We start from the raw sequence: 19,451 nt of genomic DNA, 5'->3' as shown, positions 1-19,451 counted from the left end.
AATCTGGTAATCTATAAACCATAGTTATACCATGTTAAACTAATTCTTTAATATTGAACAGTGTGTAAAGTAGAAAACAAAAACTAAACATCTGGTACAGTTTTGTTTTGAAAAGTTAATAGTTCATATTATTTTATGTTTGTTTATAAAAGATTAATAAATAACTTAGGAGTTTATACCATGTAAGTACACACACACACAGGAATCCATACAAGAAGAAGAACATACACCCATGCAATTTTGATAACTTACAATAAACATAATATATAAATCAATAGATTTTGAAATTAAGTAAAACTAGCAACATATTTTAGAGTAAATTAACAAAAAACAAATTATCATACATATAAGATAGAAATACATAAACTATTGTAAAATTGAATCATCAGATAAAAAAATAATTTTTTTAGACCAAATACTACACAATACATTAAATCTTAATATCAAGGAGATTGTTATGTATAGTAAGTTTACAACACCTGGAGTTATAAAGTGAATTTAGATCAGCTGGTGACTTTACAGTAATGGAATTTTTATTCTTTTGAATGATGGCTTAGGAGACTGAGAAGAAGCATTTCTCATCAAAGTTAATACAAATTTGAGTTATTAAATACAGTAATACTTTTATTATTTGTATTAAATTGGTGAATCTCGATTTTTGAATCTAAGAACAGAAAAGACATTTACTAGATGATGAACACTTGAATATTGGATGACAACCAGAACTCTCAGATCTGCAAAGATTACTACTACCAGTATTAAATCTACACTAAGCCGACAAGGATGATTGGAAGATGAATAAGTGTCAATGGAACATACAAAGTAAAACTGGATTTGAACTCAAGTAAGATCTACCCAATTTATGATTCCAAATTTTTCAAAATTTAAACCTATTTTTGTATAAATTCAAATTTAACATGTACCTCAAATTTTCCTATGTTGGATATAATTTTTTTTATGTGCCCATGGCAGTATAATCCACGAAACCTTGTATGTGACAAATAAACTTAATAGCAATTATTGTAAATCAAACGTTTATTTATTTATATCAATAGCTAGTTAAGCAAGGGCAAAGTACGGGTTAAATAAATAAATAAAGCAAAAAAAAATGTTTACATCACAACTTGTGACTAATGCCTACAATGAGTAATCACTTTCATTATTGACAAATATCTGATTCTTTGGAACAAGTTCCAATAGGTTATATTTTAGGACAGAAAATATTAAACTTTATTTTAATTTTATTTATTTATATATTTGTATTAAATAAAAAAAATAGTGGATGAATATAAAAAGCCAACTGTATAAAATTATTTAAATTCAAATGAAGTGTAATGGTTCTAAACTATATTATTGTTGTTTTCCTTATAACAGAGTTTGTGGACTTCAAATATTGCTTCATTTGAAATATTAAAATAAACATTGCTTTCTAAAGTAGACATCTAGTTTCATAATGAATATTAATTAATAAATAGTTGATTTTCCTTGTAAAAGTGGACCTTCAGTTAAGATTTAATAGTATAATACTAATCCACATACTATTCCTATTATTACAATCTATTTGAATAATAATCTCAACAGTTGCGCAGAAGCAGGGTCATTCCATGTCAGTTCAACCACACAATGACCCACTGTCTCAGATTTTGATGAAACTTGGCATGGTTGTTCCATTCATTTATTTAAATAACCATGCCAAATTCTTCTTTGTATCTCGTACGATTATGATTTTACAGGGTCTTAAAGTTTAATGAATATTATGATTTATATTGTTCGTGCATGAAATCTAAACTTGTTTTCCGATGGGAAATAATAAATATCTTTCTTATTTGATAACCAATTGAGATGACATTTTTGTATTTGTACATGAAAAAGTTAGCTATATATACATTGCTTGTGTACATAGTAGCTTCTGGTACTTCGGCATGGTGTGTGAGGTGAACACTGGATTTTTTTTGTTTATAACTGGTGTTTTAGAAAACCATAAACTATATTATCTAAATATATGAAATAATACCAAATTTATGAAAGAAATGCAATAATGCGCACCAGTTAGAAAAAATTCAAATCCACGACATACACTGTGTTACTATATTAGCTAATCCTTATTTACATCAGCCTGATCATTGCTGAATTAGAATGTGCAATAATATAATCGTGACTAATATAAAAGTGAAAAACAATAAAAAAACTATGTGAAATGAATTTTAGCTAAACAAATTCAAATACCCTATTCAGAGCCAATCATTGATCAGATTTCAGGAAAAAGATATATCTTTATTCTAAAATGTATATATTTGCACTATTACAATATCAAACAACAACCTACACATTTAATACGACACTAAAACATGAATAAAACTACTAACGTAAAAGTAAATAATACCGGCGAGACGGCGTTCACAACAAACAGCTAACATTTTCATGTACGTTTGGAACAATCAACTTGTTACTTAATAACCATGATAACAAAGAGGAATAAAACTTTAGTTTTCGTTATCATCTTTCTTCCCAAATCCAATGGTGCATGAAGCAAATATATACGTTACCGCAGTATTATATAAGATGTGATTATGTGAGGGAATGTTTGACAGACAAAATTATGTCGGTTAACCCTGGAACTGGCCATCATTTTTCCCGAAATGGCAGGCACTTTTTGGTGATTTTGTAAGGGTTTTGTATTTTAATCACTGCTCATCTATTTTTTAAGATAAAAACATTTTAAAAACATCAATGTCTTTAGAAATAAATGCAGTTTCCAAAAAAAATATTAAAGGTTAAATCATTTAATGTATTTTTATTTTTTTACACATTAACGTAAAAGTATTAGTAAAGAATACATTTTTCTCAAAACGTATAGCACCCTCTCAGGTAATATGAAAGTTTTTAGAATAATTCTAAAATATACAAAAGTTTGCTTATATATATACGTCAATTACAAATTACAAAAAAATATTTAGGTAAAAGAAGTTTATTGGTACTTTTGAACAATATATCTATAAAAACTACAAAATCTGAAAAAAGTTTGTATAGCACTATTATGTATACCATTTTGACATTTTGGAATCTATTGGATGAACAAATATTTTTTTCTAAGAGATAAATATATTTAGAAGAGAAAAATATGACATTTATAGAAGTTTACATTGTATAAGATATTTTTATATGGCAACAAACTTTTTTTTTAATTTTTACAAAAATCAAATTTGTAAAATAAATGCCTAACTTTTTTAGCTAACAATTTTCTTTTCATCCAAATATTATTTATAAAGATAGTACGTTTATTGAAGTTTACAAAAATGTACAACAATGTATTTTTATTTATATTATTTTTTTGTTAAAAAAATAAAACAAGCGATGGTCATAGAAATAAAACGCTAATACCTTCAGAAAAAGTAAAAAAAAACTTTTTCACTTTTATAATAAATACCTTTGCATAAATTTAAATCAAAATTTAATTTTAATTCAAATTAAATTGTCTACAAAATTATAAAACACTGAACCTACGTGAACATAGGCTTATTTTCAGTTTCACAAAAATCCAACCTATTTCCTAAAACTTAACCTAACCTCTACATTTTTCACTTCACTAATTAAAAAAAAACAATAAACAAACTTTTATTTATACACACTAAATAACGAAATGTCTAAAATATCCTAATAAATAGCAAGCAATACACTAATACCGGCAATGGCGTAATAACAACAAAGAAATCAACATGGCAACCATGCGATGCGTTGTTCTTCTCTACTGGCTGAGTCGGTGATTGCGCAACAGAACAAAAATAAAATACTAGTTCATAGTCTTCGTTGTCTATTATACTGTTGCTTAGAGCAATTCTTCTTCTTTGTTTTGATATGATTTTCACTATTTCCAGACAACGATAAAGTAACAAAAATAACAAAATTTAATGAAGCTATTTTCGACGCATTAGGCATTTTGGGATTTTACAAAACACGAGCTTTTCAAACGCTTATTTTAAAAACATTTATTTTCCTACTGGCTATTGAAAAGATGTTCCTGAAAGCCAAGAATACACTGTTTTCAACGACGACACTTACGATCGTGTAGAACGTAAACTCACGATAGGGAATTTTTACAAACATACGGTAATTTTAGCGTGTTCGGAAATTACGCAAACAAATGGCAATCGGAAATGTGAACATCCAAGTTTAGAATTTTATAATGAAAGATTTAACTTAACTATAGAGCGTTTTATGGTATAATATGAAACCTTGAATTTTTATCTTTAGATTTACGTATGTTTTACTTCAAACAAAGTAAAAATAGACTTGCTGTGAGAGATCATATTACGACATAGTTAATGCGTCGAAAATAGCTTAGTGCCATTTTGAAACTGTAGTTAATGCGTCGATAATCGCTTAAAGCCAGTTGCAGGGTTAACACTACAGAAATGGCAAAAGGCGACAAAGTTTTGTTGATTAAAACAACGAGAGTTAACCACAAATGCGACTGACTGTCATTTATTAAAAATGAAACAAAGTCAAGTGAAGATCAATTTAGTAACAACTAATACAATTCCAGCTGTTATTGTTTGTAGGATACTACTGTGAAAACAAAACAGTACCAAACATAATTGAGAGCATTTGAGCGCATTCTAGTGGAAAAAGTATGAAATAAAAAGTAATTGCTAAACGGTGAACCTAGGACTTGTAGCACTTGTCGTTCAACGTTTGATCCACTGAACGATTGGACGTGTAGCACGCGTGACAAGTACAAATAATTCTACATCTTGTTATATTAATGTCAGTGTCATATTATGTGAAGATCATTTGAGTGTTTTTTAAGATGAAGAATAAACAGAAGTCACAGACAAACACTTGCTAATCAGCCAACTTGTGTTTTTTGCAAAAATGTACTATGGGCTGATCTGTCAGTGTCTATAATAAGGGTAAACTGGTTGCGTTTATTTAACACTTAAAGTGCAGATTGTGTTTTGTACGGGACGTTGAAATTCTTGAAGATACAGATCACCTAATTTTACAGAATCAATATTAATGTAATTTCAATCACTAACTTTATGTTCTAATCATGTATTATGTAATTTGATGCATATTGTGTTGTTAGTAACATTATTATCTATTAGAGCCTACACACTTTTATCACATCAGCTTATTTACAAGTAACAGTTACCGTCTTATATTGTTTGTTTATTTTAGTCTGTCATGACAGTTCACTCAGGCTGACGGTTCAATTTTGATTCTAACTAAATAAAAATTGATGTTTTTGTCCACCCTAAAAATGCATAAACTATTGTTTCATTTTTTTACTTTACACCTAAATATATACTTATAGTTAAAATACATATTTAGCAGATGTCTGTTTTGAACATCCATTTTAAAAAATACAATAAATATTTTTCTACTGTTAAAAAATAACTTAAAAAACGTTGGTCCTCAAAAGGATGTGCCACTTAAAAATTTATTTAGGATAAGTCTCTTGAATTTTGTTTACAGAAAATAAATGAACAAATAAATAAATGAATTTTGTTTTTTGTACAGAAAGATTCTGTGCAAAATAAACATTTCAAAAGTATATTTGATCAAAAACACTCCAAATCTCTCATTGTGGTTAATAATATTAGGCCCAGGAAATAGTATGCACAGTGTCCTGTCAGTAGTAAATAGGTCTGGTTGTTGGATTGCGCTGTGAATGATAAATGGTGTTCTATCTCTTCCGTGTTGGATTGTTTATTTTTGAAATTTATGTTGAACGTACCTGTAAACACTTTTTATATGAAAAATGGATCCATAATCTTCAATGTAAAGTTATAGACGGTAAAAAACTCAATTGGTCATAATTTTGAAATTATATTATTGATTTCCAAACTTAAATAAAAAAATGTGCCAAATGGAAAGTGTATGTTAAATGTAAACTTGGCACAACAATTTGTATGAAAATTATTAAGCTATCTGATAATACGTTTAAAAAGTATGCATGTTTAATATATGTAATATAATGTTAACATTGTGTGAAAGCAAAATATTTCTACCTATTCAAAGCCGAGGCAATATAACTTATTTCTTATCCAATAAATCCTAAAACTACCAACTTGTTTCCAGAACACAGGATCGGATGCAATATTTAAAGTGTTTGAAGTAGCTACACAGAGTTTGCCCTACTATACAAGATAGGTTCTGGTAACTATATCCATAGTTCATTTTCAAGTATCTAAACTGAACAGGACAATGTTTTAAGTCCAAAGATACTGTTCCAGCCCTGATAGTGACTCTGTCCGCAGGAGGTTTGCTGCACGAGTTGTCCAATGAGGGAGCCCGCTGCCAGTTTGAAGTGTTCCTAGAAGAGCTGATCTTGCCACTGATGGTGAACTCTGCGCAGCGCGGCGACCGTGAGTGTCATGTTGTGGTGCTTTTAGATGATGACTCGGTGGACTGGGATGAGGAGTATCCGCCACAGATGGGAGAAGAGTATTCACAGAGTGAGTAGCCTAGATAATAAGTGAAAATAATGAGTATTAATAATTTATTAACTCTTTTAACTGGAACATGTTAGATGTCTGGTTTTTAAGGCCCTTAACAATTAGCTGTAAATTATTTTAAAGCTATTCTAATTCTATTTTGTAATCCTAAAGGTCAACCATTTTTAATTACATTATTTACTTGGTTAAAATTTTGCTTAGTAAATCCAAGGGGCTTTTTTCATAATATTAAGAAAGTGTAGGGTTTCTTGCTAAATTTAAAGTCTACAGATGTAATCTTTCTTAAGATATCTTCCCACATATTAACATTCTTATTTTTGTTTATTAAATTGGGCTTCATAGCAGTATTAAAATATTCAATTCTACATATCAAGTCACCAAGTAATAATGTTGTGATAGGCTAAATGTGTTACTATATGAGGCATGGCTATTAAATAATGAGACTGAAGTTCTAAAAAGTACACTACTTCTACATCCCTATGCTCCATTCTATCTGCTATGCTATTGCTCCATGGGAATTTTCTCTTGTTGGAAACAGATATCTTGGAAATCATCTTCTGTCAGCTTCTTCAGGACAAATGTTACATTCTCTTTTACAGTATCCACAGACTCAAATCTTATCCCTTTTAATATACATTTCACGTTAAGGAATTGGTAGAAGTCACACAATGCAAGATCTGGTGAATAAGGTGAATGTTCTAACACTGGGATGTTGTACTTGGCTAGGAACCTCTTGACAGATAACACGCAATGAGCTGGCCCATTATCTTGGTGGAGAACCCATGATTTGTCTTTCCACATTTTGTGGTGATTTTTCTTTACTCTTTGACATAGTTACCTCAAGGTAGTTATATAATTGTTTGTCCTTCAGGAACCCAAAAAAGTTACACAATATGAATATTAAAACAAACCATCATCATTGTTTTAAATTTTGACGTGATCATTCAAGCTTTTTTGGCTCTTGGTGAAGTTGGGCTCTTCCAGTGCATGGAGTGATGCTTAATTTCCGGATCACGGTTCATCACATGTTATTATCGATTCCAAAAAATTTCGGCCATTTTCAATCGTATACAAAGTGTCAGTACAAACATTTTTGATAGTTTCTTGTTGTTCAAATGTTAGAATTTTAGACACCAGTTTAGCACACAAATTGTCATGAATACTTAATTGACGGTTAGACTGAATCAAATAACCACCTTTCTGGACATCTTCATCCGTTGTTGAGGGGTGACCTGACTGCGAATCATCTTGCATGTCTTCTCTACCATCTTTAAAACGCTTAAACCATTAAAAAACATGTGCTTGCAATAAACATTTATTGCCATACACTTCTTTCAGTAAATTGTAAGTTTCAGTAGCAGTTTTTCCAAGTTTAAAGTGATATTTAAGAATAATTCATTGCTCTACTATTACACTAACCATTTTATTCAGCAAAACAAAATAACATCAATAACCTGAATGTTGGCTCTGACTAAACTGTGTTATTTTACAGAAAGGAGACTAGCTGTATACTAAAGAGAAAGGCACACACTTAACCGCTTTTAATTAACCCTGGAACTGGCGGTCATATTTCTCTCAGTGGCAGAGTGTTTTAATACTTCATACATTGCCTCATATTTATTTTATTATTACATGTTTACTATAAAGTACCTATATCATATTATATATTTATTTATTCAGCATTGTTCAAGGAACATTTTTCACATAATATAATTAAAACAAAAAAATAACCTTACTCTAACTCTTCATGAAAAAAAAAAATTTTTGAAAAAAGAAAAGTTAGTTCAAAGTTTTTGATTTGTAAAATTGTTGTTGTTAGTGATATGCAAAATCTAAAATATAGAAAAGGAAGAGCATTTAATTCTGAGTAAAAATAAAACAACACATAGTTTATAAGGTACTTATTTTTACATGTAGTAAACAATACAAAAATCATACACTGACATTCGAAAGTGCTACTTACCAACAAAAGTAAGAACTTCAAAGCCCACTTGGATTTGTACAATCTTGTAACTATTAGTTTATATTAATTTTCTATTTTTTTATTTTTTATTATATATTTTTTTAATTATGTTCTGATTGAATGTCTAAATCGGAATCCTCATTGTTGCTTATTTCATGTTCAACTAGTTCTCGAATGTCACTTGAACGATCGCGGAAATTACGATCCATTACGTAAACACGGACAAAAGATTTACTATTATTGTGTTAAATACACAACCATCATTACAACAAACTCAAACAAACAATAAACCAGACAGAACACCATGCAGCTGACGAAATAACAATAGCTGAATGAACCAGTTGTCTCATCGCTGCGCGCGCAACTAGCGCGGTACGCGGGAGAATGTAAACAAACAGTTCAGAGATTATAAAACGTATGGACGTATAACGAAACGATAAAATTATTTATTAGTGTATTATTTACATAAACTGAACCTTCCTGTTTCGATTGGTATCAATACCGATACTCTTTGATCGTGTTTTAAGTACGTAACATTGAGAAATAAAAGACGTATTAAAACGCCCGATATCGGGCGCTGCCATCTAGGATGCGACTAAAACGCCCGATATCGGGCGTTTGCCAGTTCCAGGGTTAATGGCAGTTCACACATGCCTCCTTGATTCACATCAGCGTAAATCTCATTATTTAATAACCACACCACATATCATATCTTAAAATGTCATATGGATATACTCAGTTTGTTTACAAATTTATTTATTCTGTGATTTTGTAGTCATTATAGTTACCTTTCGAAGACTAATGTAAAAATGTTAGATAGTGTTCATTCAAATCTCATGGAGAGTCAAGCATCATTATCAAACTCAGTGTTCCATATATAAAAATAGCTTCATGCACAATTGTAAGTCTATAGAGGTCAGTTTATTCTAAAGGAAATAGTCAAGACTTAGCTTATTGCAGACTGCTGATGAGATATATCTCACACAGTGGCCAGAGCTCAGGTGCAATAGTGATCTGCTTTTTAATTTACCTCCTGAGAGCTTTAATAATATTTGATAGATTACATGATAATCTTTAGTAGTCAGCTGAGTGTTTTTAACAGCAATCTTTATTTAGTTTTTCAAAGATTTGTATAAATATTATATAGATCACATGATACGTTGATGAACCACTTAGTTGGTTTCGCTCTTTGTTATGTAGTGATACTGATATATTATTTCATCAGCTAGATAGATTAATATTGGTAACTAGAACTACATTTTACGATATCGGATTGCATTATATATTCTGTACTGTTTTAAGTATAAAATTTAGAATCATCTGAATTAGATAGGTATTTATTATAGGTTGTCAGTGAAAGTGATAGAGCAGGTTAGTGACATGGGTTGAGACACATGGTGGTGGACTGATTGTAGACAATGACTGAGGTATTGTTATCACTCTATCTGAGCCACATTTACTATATTTAGACTATGATTCAGATGTCATCCCTGTCTCCCCAAAACCTTGCTTGCCTGTTATATTGCTCTCAATTTACTGATACGTCAGGCATTTTTAAGTATATAGAAAAAAATATATTTTTAAATCAGACTATATTTTTTTTAAAGATAAATTGAGTACAAGAGTGGGCATTTCTGGTGCATCCTGTAACTATAAATTTGTTTATTTACAGAGGAAAAGTGAGAAAAGTATGGAATGATGGAATTCTCTCATCTTGCAATACTGTCATATTACACTTTAAAAATGTTCACTTAGTCTCAGCAATCGTTGTACCCGTAATTGTGTTAAAATTTACCTAGGTTAGGTATACCCTGGCAAGAAGACCTTTCAGCCAATTTATCTTGATTATATAAAAATTACTTCTGGCAGTGTTTATTGTGTGATCTCAATTTTCATCTTGTAACAAACCAATACTTATAAGTTTAAAATCAGTAGTAAAATATATTTTTGATATAATAAAAAAAATTTGTAAATGTACTTTTGTTGTGTTTCAGCTGTAAACAGCACGGCTATGTACAGGTTTTTTCAAATATATTGAGAATAGAGACGTTGCCAAGCAAGTTATGAAGGAAAGAGGGCTGAAGAAGATAAGATTAGGCATTGAAGGTTACCCCACCTACAAAGAGAAGATAAAGAAGAGAGCAGGTGGTAGGGCAGATGTGATATATAATTACGTCCAAAGACCTTTCATACACATGTCCTGGGAGAAAGAAGAAGCCAAAAGTAGACATGTTGATTTTCAGGTTTGTAATAATTTTGTGTAAAATGTTAAAATAGTGACATAGCGTCATTGAGTAGTTTCGTAGTAACTCATTGAAAGTTAAGTATTTTACGATTGCTGCTTTGGAAATGTACAATTTTTATACAATGCAAATTATTATTATCCAAAACGAAACATGCTTGATTTAATTTAGTGATAAAAATCAGCTCCAAAAGCATTTATCTTACAGTATTGCCCAATAACCTCTCTGGCTCTCTATAACCTTTTTTTACCTAAGGTTCAAACGTCATTAAGAATAACAAAAACATCTTAAAAACTCTTCTGCCTTTCCTATAACCTGATTGATGAAACTTTTTATGACACATGTAACTAAAATAATTGGAAAATAGTAATGATTGCAATATTTTCTGGTTTTATCAGTCTATAGTCTATTTCAGGTTATTTTGAAAACAAAGTTAGATGATATGAAATTCACCAATTGACAAAACTGGAGACTTCAAAATATATGTTGTCAGCACAACTAAATATTGTCATTTTTGGATTCAGGAAAACTTAGAAATGTATTAATATCTCTGCTTTTGGACAGGACTGAACTTGTGATTGAGTTTAGCTCCAGTTCAGCTTCCTCTTAACAGTGTCTGAAATCTGACGCTGTCACAAAATTTGACCCTGGAATTTGGAGTATTGTTTGTTTGAAGAGATCCAAAATAAGTTGGTGACCATAAATCTCAAAATGAATTCTTGAAGTAGTTTTGACATCAGAGACAATTAGACTACAAAATACAGTGTAATATATGGAGATAAAGTCCATAATGCCACAAATTTTGACCAAGCCTACAATAATTTTTACAACTCATTCTATGCAAGTATAGATATAGCCTGACCAAAAAAAAGGCCAAGAAAAAAGAAAAACTCAAATGTGTATAGCAACAAAGAGGCACTTTTGCTAATGCAAGCCTATCTGCAAGCTCTCACTAGATTTGAACGGACAGGAGATATTGAAGAAAAAGCAATCTGCACTGCTGCAAAGAAAAAGTATGACCTAAAATTAAAATCCCTGTAAAAACAAGCTACTATAAAATACATAGAAACATCTCAAAACTAATCAAAAGATACGTGGGCCATGATAAATAAATAACAAAAGAAACAAGGACAAAGAGAGCCTCAGATTCAGCTGAATGTGAATGGAAAGTTACTGAACAACCCTCTTAAAGTAGCGGAACAACTAAATAACTACTTCATATGCGTTGCTGATGACGCAACGCATATATTTTGTTGCATTGCCTTTTGTTAAAGGCAATGTAACAAAAGCTGCCACAAGCAATCTAGTCACATTCAGATGCAATGAATATCTCACAGAACTATTATTCACCAATCCAGAAGAAATATAAAAAATAATTCAGTCATTGAAACCAAAGTGGTCTTTATGACTGGATGATCTTTGTCTTTTCCACAACTTGTATAAATCTACTCCAAATAACTCATAGCTCCATTAACAAGCATTATTAATAAATCAATTCAAGAAGAGTTATTCCAAAGTGGTCTAAAACATTCAAAAGTCTATCATAAATACAAAATAGGCTCACTAACAGATCCAACAAATTATAGACCCATATCTCTAGTCTCTCCCTTCTCTCAGGTAATCGAAAAAGTGATTCTTGCAAGATTAATACATCTAGAGAATACATCTAGAACAGACAAGCATCCAACAACATGGTACACTATGTGAAATCCAGGCCCAAGGCAATAACAAGTGGGGTGCTTCAGGGTTCGGTTCTAGAATCAGTTATTTTTATTTTATTTTCCAATGATATGCTATAATACCTAGGTGATCTGAACACTTGTCTAATGTATGCTGACGATACCTCTCTTATAGTAAGCGTTGAAACTGTTGTTAGTCTAAAAGAACAGTGGTCCACCTGTACATTCAAGAGTTAATCACTTATGCTAACAATAAAAATCCACCAGGCAACAACATCTACAACTATCACCACCAGACATACTTCATACTTTGCTACACCTCAACATCCCTTCACTCTGTATGAAAGACAACCACTCTACATTGGCTGCAGACTACATGATCATCTACCAGAATTACTGAGAAGAATGAGGGGCAGGATCTGGAGAGAGAGCTTAGCAAATGGTTGACAGAACAACCCTACTACAGCCCAGCTGAGTTCTACAATGATAATTGATTTCATTGTATATGAAGATAACCTATCTTATTTTACCACATAAACTTCTGAAGTTAACAACATTGTAATTTTACATTCTGTTTTGAAACCTTTGTATTTCTCTATGAAATCACAAATAAATAGATTGATTGATTGACATTACTCTTGAGCTTAACTACTTTATTTTCTAATGACATTTTAAAGTTAAGTTAATTGTTTACAATTTAAATTGATCATGTGTTTCTTAAGATAACAAAATCCTATATCTTAACAGTTATCAAAAGTAAATGTTAATAGTCTTTTGTGGCTGCCACTATTCTATCCCGACAATACCCAATCACACAGGCACAGTGGAGGGACAATACTAGTGGCCACTATTAATTGTCTGTGTCTGCATATATTTACAAGTTATGCTATCTCATAATTAAAACATAGAACCAGTCATAATTAAGCCTAATTTAACCGTTTTTAACTGCACTATGTTTAAACATGATATGTGTTGAATATGTCTTTATCTAGGTGAATCTTATGTTATAGTGTGTGAAGTCCAAATCTGTGACTAACCTGGCTGAGGCAACAGCTGACCCAGTGTTGGAACTTGATGCCGTTGGGAACCCGATCGCTGCAGCGTCAGCTGTTCTGGAAGTGGCGGGGGCTGGGCTGGTGGAGGGAGGAGAAGAAGGAGCAGTGGGGGGAATCCCAACATTGCCCCCGGAACTGCCCCCCTCCCAATAGCTCACCCTGTCCACCCATGTTTACATATGCAGTGTTCACATCTCTCTTTCGGCCGAACAATCTTCCTCTAGCACTCACATTTTGACTTTGTTTTGATACTTTTATATTTGAATTGTTCTAAGAGTGATTAGTTGTAGTATTTCCAAAGGAATTAATCATTAGATAGTTTTCCAATGTAGAAATTTAATCCATCCAAGTGTTATTTTTTGGAGTTTGACACTACAACCGAGGTCATTTTATACTGGAAGATAATTTTACTAACTCAGCAGTACTTTGTCAACATTTTAACAGTTCAAATGCCAATCTAAAACATGATTTTTGTTAAGAATCAACCCTCCAACAGTTGTAAAGAATAAGTGCTTTTATTAATAATAATTTTATACTGAAGAATTAATGTGAGTTTCATAATTCTAAATAAGAACTTTCTCTTAAAACTACCTTATACATAAGTACATTTCAGATTGTTTCCTTTTGGCTAGTCTTAATTAAATACACAGCCTATTTTTGTTTAAAAATCAGCAACTTATGAACTTGTAGACAATTCTCTACTGAAACAAAGTAACTGAAATTTGTATTTTTATTATATTTTACTTCATTTTTATATTAGTGCATGAATGAAGAATTATACTTTTATACTATGATTGAGTCTTTCATAACATCATATAAACAACTGCAGTATTACTGAACAACTAGTAACAGAGTTAACATAATCAATATTTCAAATTTCAGTTACAATAATTTGCTCTCTATTTTCTTTAATTGCTTAATTTAATACAGTTGTATACAAATTATGTTTACTTAAACTCCAATACATATGTTACAGTATATTTCTTTTTCAGGTATTCTGGTATTAAATTCAACAAAGAAAGTTTTAGAATATTAATTCTAATTTTATTTGATTTTTGGTTGATTTATAATTTTGTTTATTTTTAATTGAATTAGAATTTAATAAACTATATAAAACAAACCCACCATTAAAAAGCATATATGAAAGACTGATAACAAGCTTATTGTATGGCCTTCATGCCAAACAGTCCTAAAAAATAAACTGTTACATCAGATATTGTATTTGTCTTAGATAATCTGTGCTATAGACTTCTATTTCAATAAAATGTATAATATTCTTTTGTTGAAAGTATGTTTAAGTTTAGTAATTGGTAAACTTAATATAACCACAATCTTCTCTGTAAATTTAGAAACTCTTGCCTATTAACATTATTTTGGTGTCCAACTGCAATGAAAAAAGCATTTACATTTACTACAATGACAAATGGACAATATTTATGTACAGACAAAAATATAACATTTAATACTATTGCAAATCTGTTCAAAGCTTTTGAATTATAGTAGCAGAGTCCTGGGAATCTGAGCTTGCATGTCAGCTGAATTATCTTGAAAAATTAAAATTATACTATGATTGGATGATATGTTTTAATCATCCACGGTTATTTAGTGCTTTCACTTTATATATGCACAGTGCAGTGGAGGTTGTCAGTTTTGTTAGTACAATGTCCAGGAGTCGCAAATGTTTACGACCTTCAGTCCTAAAGTCTCAGTTGCTAATTTTGTTGCAGCAGTTCCAATGTTTAAAAATGGTTAACACTAATTATTTAAATATTAGAATATTCTATCGATTCAGATAAAGATCAGCATTGTTCTTCTTTATCATGGACAACATTGTCAGTATCACCCACATTAGAATACATAAAAGTAGTAACGACTGTGACATACTGGCTGACACAAACTTTTTATTGTTCTGTATTTGTAATTTAAATTTTATTATTGTGCAAAAAAATATAGTAGTGTTTTATGATAAAAGCTTTTCTAAACTGTACATTAAGTTTAACTATACTGATACTTTATAGTTTAACTATACTTAATTAACTTAATCGTTTTAGTCCAAATTCCTTACAGTCCCTACACTCTCAGATAAACAGGACTCTATTGTAATACCAAAATAAAATCATAGGGTATTTGAATATTACCTTTTTTTAGACCCTTAATTGGATTTGAGTAAAATACAATTAGACAGTTAAACTAAATAAATTTCTTGCATTGGAGTTACAATTCATAGGGATTAAATTTAGATTTATTTTTTAGTCATTATGTGAATTAACTTCCTGTTTAAAAACAATTCTGATACTTAGTAATTTGTAGTACTTTTTCTCCAAATCTAATTGTAATGCTCAAAGTAATGTATTAGTAAAGGGTTGTCCATAAATTATGTCATCTGATCTGAGAAGGTATTAAAATAAAAATTATGGAGAGATGATATTACAGGAAAAGGGATTAACTTAAAAATGAATTCATTGTTATGCATCATGTTGTGTCATGAATTATTGACCTTTAAGCATCAAATGGACAATGGTCAAAAAATGTACACTTTTAAAATATTACAAACACTGATGATATAAATTATATTATGGACAACCCCAAAGTTCTAAACCTTTCTGGTCACTATTTCTCAAGTGTAGTGTCTTATTATGTTCCATTTATCTACAGCTCTTAGTAGTGTAATTTTATACATTTGTACTATTACATTGAAGTTATAACATTACATTGACGTAGCTGTTAATTTCTGTCCAATGATCTCATTGATGTTCTCATGTTGTACAGCTTATTGTGAACACTGCCGTACATGTAAATCTTCAAAGTACGTTTTCTAGTTCATCTTTGCTCCTTGATTTTTTAAATGTTTACGCTTGTTGGTTTTCTGAAGTTTACGTTTGGTTTAATTTTAAATAGTAGTGTTTTTCTTGTAATGCACATTATGTGGTACTATTTCCAAACAACTTAAAAGTAACCTTTTGAGAATTTCTTTTGTTTGGTTCGCTGTGTTTTCAACACATAATATAAATGACAATGAATAAATAGGTGGTGAGTTGTAAAAACGGTTTTGTTATCAATGGCTATCAAATAATTCACTCGTGCACAACTGTATAATTTAATATGGATTATTAAAGTATAACATTGCTCTTATTTTCTTGCACATCTTGTTTTATTTGTAATTTATTTAGTACAGTTCTCCACATAATCCACCTCCTGTGTGTATTCTTATTAAATAATTGTATTAAATAACATTAAAAATATTGTTTATGTGAAGACCTACAAACTTTATAATCTACCAAGGAAAACAAACAAAGCTTTGTATTTTATACTGTTTAAAAGACAACTAGTTTTAATAAGTAACATTATGTTTTTTAATAAAAACTAGTTTGGTGATTACCCAGCCATATGGTTTGTTTCGAAGGTTCTAATAAGTAAATTAGAAACAACTGTTGTGTTTCAAATAACAAATTGAGTTGTTTTTACTTACACAATACTTCCACTCATGGATAATAATCATGAATATTATGAGTTGTTTGTTTATAAATACAATCTAAATTGCTAGAATGTTTCATCTTATTCAGATGTCACCTGAAGTTTACTTAGCTTTAAATATGAGGTGGATTAATTTTAAAATTCAGAAGTGAAACCAATGCTTGCTTTCTGGAAAATATGATTTTAGTTACCTCGAATGTTAAAACTCTACTGTTGTGTGCAAACATGTTGTATTTTACTTTTTTCTCATTCATACTGTTTTATTTTTTTGTGATGTTTTTGTTTTGAATAGATTGTTTTTGGTGTACAATACTAACTGTTATGTACTTTAAGCATTGTGTGGGAATGACATAGGCATCAGTGTATGGAATTAATAACCAATTCAAGTTTTAAGAATTTTAGCATAAAATTAATTTCTTACTGATAAGAAGTGTTTAGTTTTTTGAATAAATTATAAAATTTATTTGTAAACAAGTAATCTGGATGAACCAAAAAGGCTGATGATAGTGGTTAATGTTTGTTGTACTTTGTAAATTTTGTAGACAATTTGATAAATCAGAAACGGTAGTTACTATTACTTGAATGGAAGGTATAACCTATGATCCACAAGAATGAGACTGAACTGTTGTATGCCTTACGTAGAGAAAGGCTACTTCCTGTGCATTTTGAATGTAATGTAATTAAGTTAGACCTTTTTTTTGCATTTTTACTGTGTGCCTAGCAAATGTTTTTTAACCTCTTTGTAACTGTAAATTTTCATTAAATAAAAAAACTAGGTGTTACAAGTTTAATATTCCACCCATTCCTCTGCTTTTTTAATATTTATATTACACTTTTGAAATATTAACCTATTATAGCAATTTACTGAATAGGGTTGATTGATTATAAAGCCCTACCGAAATGTTTCTTGAGCTCTATAAGAACGAAGAACCTTTCCAAGCAAATTGATTGTTTAAATCGTGATGTTTATGTAGAAAACCTATGGTCAAAAGTTATTTTTTAATATTTAGATATTTGCTCTTATTTTAAATAAACATGAACAGCAGTGTACATTTTTATTGACAGATTTAACATTGATGGAACTGTGAGTGAAAACACAAGCAATTGAAAATGAAGGGAGGAACTGACCTGGAAAAGTATCACTTACTTAAATAGCAAATCTAAAACTATTCGATCACTCTGTAGCAGAATGAGTAATTTGGATGAAAGGTAAACTTCCCTCTTTGATGGAAAATTATTTGTCAGTTACAAAAACTGGATAATTTCATAAGTTTGTTAATCTTACATACATCTGGTGCTATAGTAAAAACTCAAAAATATTAATTTTTCAGCCTTTGCATATTGTTTGTCACCAAATATAGATTACAGTGAGAATATAGGAAATGGTAATACATTTAGGGAAACCAAGTGTTTAAATGTTCATCATATTTAGATAGCACACTAAATTTAACTTAAACCCTTCTCTAGATAATTGTAAAAATGTAATATGTACAAAATTATTAGAAAAAGAATATGTTCTTGACTTTTTTATGATTTATACATTTTTAATACAGGTAGTTTTGATGGAAAATATCACAAACTACTATCTTACGAGTTCTGGTTAACACCGAGTCTTAACCTTAGTGAACAAAATCAATATGTTGCCAAAGTAATTTAATATACACTGGGGGGAGCTATCTTCAGTGAACAGAAATATTAACTTGTCTGGGATTTTTCACAGTAGTTTTATCCTAAAAGTGAGTTAAACATTTTTTACCCTTTATTCGGTTTGCTAAAACCAATAGGCTATAATTTAGAAAATAAATATGATACTTCTTTTTAAAATGTTCAGTAATGTTTTCTTGTTGCTGGCATTGCTGCTAGCCGACAGTGTTTATCCATCAAATCGTTTTCACCATTATAGGAATGATCATCATAATAGTAACGGTTTCATTAATTAAAATTTCATCTGAAAATTTTTTGCATGCCATTTTATACAATCTGCATAGATGTTTATTCCTTTATCATCATTTGTAGCTCATAGATATTACATTTTGGTTCAACAATTACTGTGTAAAAATTAATATAATAAATAAGATGAATGTAGCACAAATAAAAACGAATATGAAATAGAAACAGGTGATTGCTTTTACTATTTTACTGTTCTGAAACAGATAACAAGCCAGGGTGAGTCAGCAGGAAACTATAACTGAAAAACAAGGCAGTGTACTCTATTAGGTACAACATAACATACGTGAAAGCGTTTCCACGATTCTTCGCTAATCACGTGTGCATTAAGGCAGACAGTTATCTCACAAAACAATATAGTAGATATTAGTTACAAAGCAGATTCTATGATTAAATCAGTACTACATTTTTTAACAACACTGGAGAAGCTTTAAATCTTTGACTGGTGGGTTTTTTTCTCATTAGGAGTGCCCTAGAAAGTGAATTTTTTTTTAATTTTCGATTTTGTTTTTTTTTTTAGGTGATTTTTGTTTACTGCAGTGGATGTGTTATAACGTTTTTAAGTTTTTTTTGTATTAATACAGAAACTAATATAATTATTCACATAAGTTATATTTACAAAATATGAGAAT

At 30.2% G+C, this 19,451-nt stretch overlaps 1 protein-coding gene across 1 annotated transcript in view; it reads left to right on the top strand.

The window, feature by feature from the left end:
- LOC124363499 (BTB/POZ domain-containing protein 10) overlaps positions 1-17,663 on the top strand; it is a 53,913-nt gene extending 36,250 nt beyond the window's left edge. The window contains 4 exon segments of the mRNA XM_046818750.1: positions 6,261-6,458; positions 10,416-10,441; positions 10,443-10,664; positions 13,354-17,663. Coding sequence (XP_046674706.1) covers positions 6,261-6,458; positions 10,416-10,441; positions 10,443-10,664; positions 13,354-13,551 — 644 coding nt within the window. The 3' untranslated portion in view covers positions 13,552-17,663.
- Positions 17,664-19,451: the final 1,788 nt, after the last annotated feature.

Source organism: Homalodisca vitripennis, chromosome 1 (assembly GCF_021130785.1).
Source record: "Homalodisca vitripennis isolate AUS2020 chromosome 1, UT_GWSS_2.1, whole genome shotgun sequence".
NCBI classification, from domain to species: domain Eukaryota; kingdom Metazoa; phylum Arthropoda; class Insecta; order Hemiptera; family Cicadellidae; genus Homalodisca; species Homalodisca vitripennis.
The sequence above is the reverse complement of the archived record's forward strand: the minus strand, read 5'-3'. Positions and strand labels throughout refer to the sequence as shown.